The sequence below is a fragment of the Carlito syrichta genome, unplaced genomic scaffold (assembly GCF_000164805.1).
Source record: "Carlito syrichta isolate Samal-C Ts95f unplaced genomic scaffold, Tarsius_syrichta-2.0.1 Scaffold305684, whole genome shotgun sequence".
Classification (NCBI taxonomy): domain Eukaryota; kingdom Metazoa; phylum Chordata; class Mammalia; order Primates; family Tarsiidae; genus Carlito; species Carlito syrichta.
Genome location: NW_007249780.1, coordinates 411,947 through 417,110, shown reverse-complemented (window position 1 = coordinate 417,110; position 5,164 = coordinate 411,947). Strand labels below are relative to the sequence as shown.

Genomic DNA, 5,164 nt, shown 5'->3' with positions numbered 1-5,164 from the left:
CCTGCAGCCCTCTCTCCGTGCCCGCTTCTTCTTGGGCCCCTCCTCCCCAGACCCCCTCCTCCCCACACTCCTGTGCTCCCAGTCATTGCTTTACTAAAATGCTTATTCGTGTAATGAGCCACAACAGCCTGAGCTGCTTCCGAAGACTTGTTAGTGCGGATGGGGGCGTTAAGGGTGTGAATTCCTTTTTTTTGAGTTGGAGTTTGGACAGTTGAGTTGAAGATGCAGAGCACCAGTTGGACTCCGTCGCCCACGCTGGAGTGCGGTGACACACTCATGACCACCCCAGCGTCAATCTGCCTGGGCTCTGGCGATTCTTCCCCCTCAGCCTTCCAAGTAGCCAGAACTACCGGCGCGGGTTACCATGCCCGGCTAATTTGCCCAGGTTGGTCTTGAACCCACGGGCTCAGGCAATCCACCCCCCTGGGCCTCCCAAAGTGCTGGGATTACAAGCTGAGCCACCAAGCCCAGTCGTGAATTCTGAGACCGCATCTGCCCAGGTGTGAATTGTGACTCCACCACTTGCTGTGTGAACTTCCACAAATTACCTACTCTCTCTGTGCCTCAGTTTCCTTTCATTATAAGAATGCCTACCTCCCAAGGTTGTTGTGAAAATGAAATGAGTTAATATTTGCAAAGTACTTAGAGCAAGGCCTAGCACATCCTGAACTCTAGATAAGTGCTAAATAATAAAAACATATGTGTTAGATAGTGTAACTATCGCCATTTATGGCGTTCTAAGTGCCAGGCCATGTTTGTTGCACAGGTAACCTCATTTCATATTCCCAAGAAGCCAGTGAGGTAAGAACTATTGTTATTCTCATTTACAGATGTGGAAACCCAGTCACTGGCCAATGCCAACATGGACCTGAGGGATGGAACCCAGGGCTCCCCAAGGCCCCAGGAGGAGGAGTGTGGTGGGTTTGGAGCCCCCACCCCACGCTATTCCAACCCTTGCTCTCCCTCGCAAATGGTTTTCTAGGGAAGGAGAAGGCAGGGGGCTTCAGCCATACCCAGTGGTCGTCGAACTTGCCAGTGACGACGGCCGGAGCCAGGGAGCGGGCAGGATTCATGGAGCAGTTGGTGTAGTGGATCTGCAATGGATGGGGGCAGGGAGAGAAGGGAGGTGAGGACAGGACAGGGGGTCTCGTCCTCCTCTCAGGGCTTGGCCTAAACCTAAAGGAATCCGTGTTTTATTTACAGGGCTCTGTCTTCATTCAGGGCTGGAGTGTTATCTGTCCCTCTGAGGTTTCTGTCCCTTTGGGAGTTCTGCGTGCCTGTCCCTCTGGAGGTCTTGATGGCTGTCAGTTTTGAGGGCTCCCTGTGCCTGTGTCTAGAGTGGTTTGTGTGTCCCTGCCGGGAGGCTTGGACCTGAGGCTGTGACCTACCCCGAGGAGGTGGCCCAGGGCCACCGAGAAACCGATGGAGAGGGCGGGGGTGCCCAGGTTGTCTCCACGGCGCTGATCGGTGGAGGCGAAGATGCAGAGCACCAGCTGCAGGGTCAGGAAGAGCTCCACGGTCACCCCCTGACCAGCGGTCGTGTTGTTGTTGAGCTGGGGACAGAGATAGGAGAGAGGAAGGAGAGAGAGAGAGGTGGGGGGGGGACACTGAGCGCACTGGCCACTCTGGCGCCATCTTCCTGCCCACTTGAGGTCAAGGCACTGGAGAGGGCTCTGGGCTGGCAGCCAGAACTCCTGATGCCGGCTTCCTGGGGCCTGGCCCAAAGGCAGGGACATGGACGGCCCTTGGCCCCCGGGGATGCCCATGATCCCAGACAGAGGCAGGAAAACTGACTCCACAGCCCATTCGATTTGGGGGTTGAGGCTGTGTGCTTACAGAGTAAGAGGAAAAGGATGCCTGCATCCAGAATTTCTGTTTCCTAAAGAACAAGAAGGGGAGAGGTTTCAACTGCAGCAGGCAGCTTTGGGCCAGGTAACAGGAAGGCCTTTCTCTCTCCCTAGGCCAAAAGACACTGATGCAATGAGAGGCCTGTGGTCTTTCTTCCAGGTCCAATGGCTCCCAGGGACAGGGTCTAGGGACTTGGGCCTGGGGGGTGGTCCTAGCGTGCCCCCTCCCCACACGGTCCAGCATACAAATCTTCCCCCTCATCTGTGCCTGTTTCCATTGAGTCTGAGGCCACCGTTTTGCCCTGTGGGCTTGCTCCCTGCACATCCTGCGGGATGGGGTGGAGACACTGGAGCTTGGTGCTGCAGGGCCTCCACACCCGTGTGGGATGTTTGTGGTCCCAGAAGACCCTGCTTTGGGTAGGGAGAGAACTTGGGGCTGAGCAAGGAGGTGATTTCATAACTGGGCCACACCCAGCACTGGATCTCTCCTTGCGTTTTGTCATCCTGTACCCTACGCCCTGCCCTCTGGGGCTGAGCACTGCACCTGGTGGAGCTGGGACAGCTCTCCTCTCAGCTCCCACGCTCCTTCTTCAGGCCCTGAATCCCCCCACTCTCTGGGGTCCTAGCCATCGGCTTGGCACCCTTGGGTCTCTCCAGGGTCTGACCTCTATCCTGGAGGTGCAAAAGAGCCACTTTCCCAGTTGTTGTCCAATGTCAGAGCCTCTAGTGAAAAGAGCTTTGGAAGCAGACACTTTGGAGGCCTCTGACTTGCTGTGGGACCCTATTTGCTTTGGCCTCAGTTTCTCCTTCTGCAAAATGGGGTAACAGAATGGATTCTGGGGGACTGTGTGAAGACTGGAAATGACTTGTTGGTGTTGTGATTTGTGTCAATTGCATGCTGAGCCTCACTCAATGTACCACTCAGGACAGGGAGAGGGGGAAACACAGAATTGATCAAGGGTGAGATGCTATCTGGCTTGGTACAGGGCAAGTGCACATCAGTGGTAACTTCTTGGTGACTGGGGTGGCTCTCAGTGTCCTCAGAGGACACCTAGGACAGTCTTGAGGGTCGTCTGGCTCCCCCTAGCTTCAGGATAAGTCAGTCCCACTGCTGCCCCAATTCAGGCAGGCAGGGCTCTCCCAGTTACTCAAGATGGAAAATACTGAGCAGGAGCTTGAAGGGATCTTCCCAGGCCCTTCCCTTCCAAGGGCCCCAGTTGGCTGTGAACTGATGGAGGAGGAGGACTGAGTGCTCCCTGTGGCCTCCGAGTGCTCCCAGTGCCTGCTGTTAGAGGAGGACTCCCTTGGCCACGCTCTCAGGAAGCTCCTCTTTCTGTAACTGGACCTCTCCCTGCTGCAAGCTGAACTAATTTTGCTCTCAGTAGAAGTGGACACACGCCTCAGCCTGTCCACCATCTTGGCCATTTTAGCCTTTTCTTGGCCCTGGGCCTCCAGCCTCCTCACATGTTCCATTTTGAAGAACAGAGAAGTTCCCCCATCCCCTTCACCGCATGAGGAAGGGCCACCTGTGCAGAGGAAGGGGTGGCCATGGAGACTGTGCAGGGCTCTTCAGAGACATCAGGACATTCATCCAGCGGCCCGGGAAATGCTGGAGACCGAGGTGCAAAAGAGCCACTTACTGCCTGGCTTGGGATGGGGTTCAGAGTGAGAGTTGTTCTGTGGGGGCCTCAGGCCATTCCTCCTCACCCATGCCCCTTGGATTCCCAAGAGAGGGGAGGGGGGAGGGGCATGAGGAGGGGCAGTGGACCCCCCCCTTCCAGAGGACTGAGGTACCCATTTAGCCCCGTATCATGTAATCAGGAGCTGGTTCTGGGGATCTTCTTCAGCGTATGGAGAGATGAGTGTACCCAACCCAACTCACAGGGTAAGAGGTCAGTGCATGTCTTGTAAGGATCACCTGCCACGGGGCCCACACACGGAAGATGCTGAAGAAATATTCAGCCCCTCTTCTTTCTCTCTCTCTCTCTCTCTTTTTCCCCCCCAAGACAGTGTTTTACTCTGTCACCCATGCAGCCTGGAGGGCAGTAGCTCAATCACGGCTTACTGTAGCCTTGACCTCCTGAGCTCAAGTGATCCTTCTACCTCTGCCTCCCGAGTAGCTGGGACTACAGGTGTGCACCACCATGCCTGGCTAATGTTTCTTTCTCCCTTTTTTTTTTGTAGAGACGAGATCTTGCTATATTGCCCAGGCTGGTCTCAAACTCCTGGTTTCAAGCAGTCTTCCCACCTCAGTCTCTCAAAGTGCTGGGATTACAGGTGTGTGGCATTATGCCCAGTTCCCTCTCTTCTCTTGAAGTCCCTGTGACTAGCACTCTAGGGCTCTCCCAGCTCAGAAAACACATCTACTTTGGGATTCTGTCCCCTGCTGGTTACTAGCTCAGTCCTCACTGGAAAGCAGGCATTAAGTCCAACAGACAGACACCCCAGCGCTGCTCTTTTTCTGTGGCAGAAGGTCCCAGTAGGCCCATTTGTATCCGGACTTTTCTCTGACACCCTTGATCCTTCTACCCCGACTTTCCTACAACAGCTGTACTTCTGTTCCAGCCTGTCTCCCTACCCAGACCCTCACCTAGAGCCAATCTCCTCCTTCCCAAGGAGTTCCCCGGGATCTGCCCCTTGGGCAGGGGCGATGTATGGCTACTCACAACATTGACAGCGAGGTCCCCGCGGATGTCTGCTGGTGTGATCTCGTGGAGCAAGGCCGCCCCTGCCACAGCCCCCAAAAGCTGGGCAGCCACGTAGAAGGCAGCTCGGAGAAAGGAGATGTGGCAGCCCACCAGGCAGGCCACGGTCACGGCAGGGTTGATGTGGGCCCCACTGACGTGGCCCAGAGCCTGCACCAGGGTGCCGATGCCCAGGCCGAATGCCAAGGCGATCTGCAGCACAGAGGGCAGGGCCTGCGGCCAGTTGAGGGCTGAGCCAAGGCCAAAGAAGACGAAGAGGAGAGTGGCCAGGAACTCGGCGAACACGGCCCTGGAGAAGGCGATGGACCGGAGCTCCCACATGCTATGGAGCCCTGCGTGACCCGGCCCGTGATCTCAGAGTCAAGGAGGCTAGCGGCAGTCTCTCTCGCTCTCGCTCTTTCTCAAGGCTCTGGGGAGGCTGGGCCACAGGCATTTATAGGGTCCCTCCATCCTGGATTTGGGCACGTGGGGTGGAGGTGGAGGTGTTTAGGTCAATTCCTCTTCTTCCCAGTGGCCGCCTCTGCCCCCACTCCCTATCCCTGCCCACCCACATGCCTATCACCCCATCTTGGCCTTCACAGCTGACTAATGTTCCCCATTAATGAGCTCCAG

General features: G+C 56.2%; 1 protein-coding gene across 1 annotated transcript in view; it reads right to left on the bottom strand.

Moving 5' to 3' along the window:
* The window catches only part of LOC103264591 (aquaporin-2-like), an 11,728-nt gene extending 6,776 nt beyond the window's left edge, over nt 1–4,952 (bottom strand). Inside the window, exons 1-3 of the mRNA XM_008062281.1 lie at nt 4,514–4,952; nt 1,389–1,553; nt 953–1,094 (exon numbers count right to left, since the gene is read on the bottom strand). Of these exons, the coding sequence (XP_008060472.1) occupies nt 953–1,094; nt 1,389–1,553; nt 4,514–4,873 (667 nt within the window). The 5' untranslated portion in view covers nt 4,874–4,952. The remainder of the gene's footprint in view (nt 1–952; nt 1,095–1,388; nt 1,554–4,513) is intronic.
* Between the last annotated feature and the right edge of the window lie 212 nt (nt 4,953–5,164).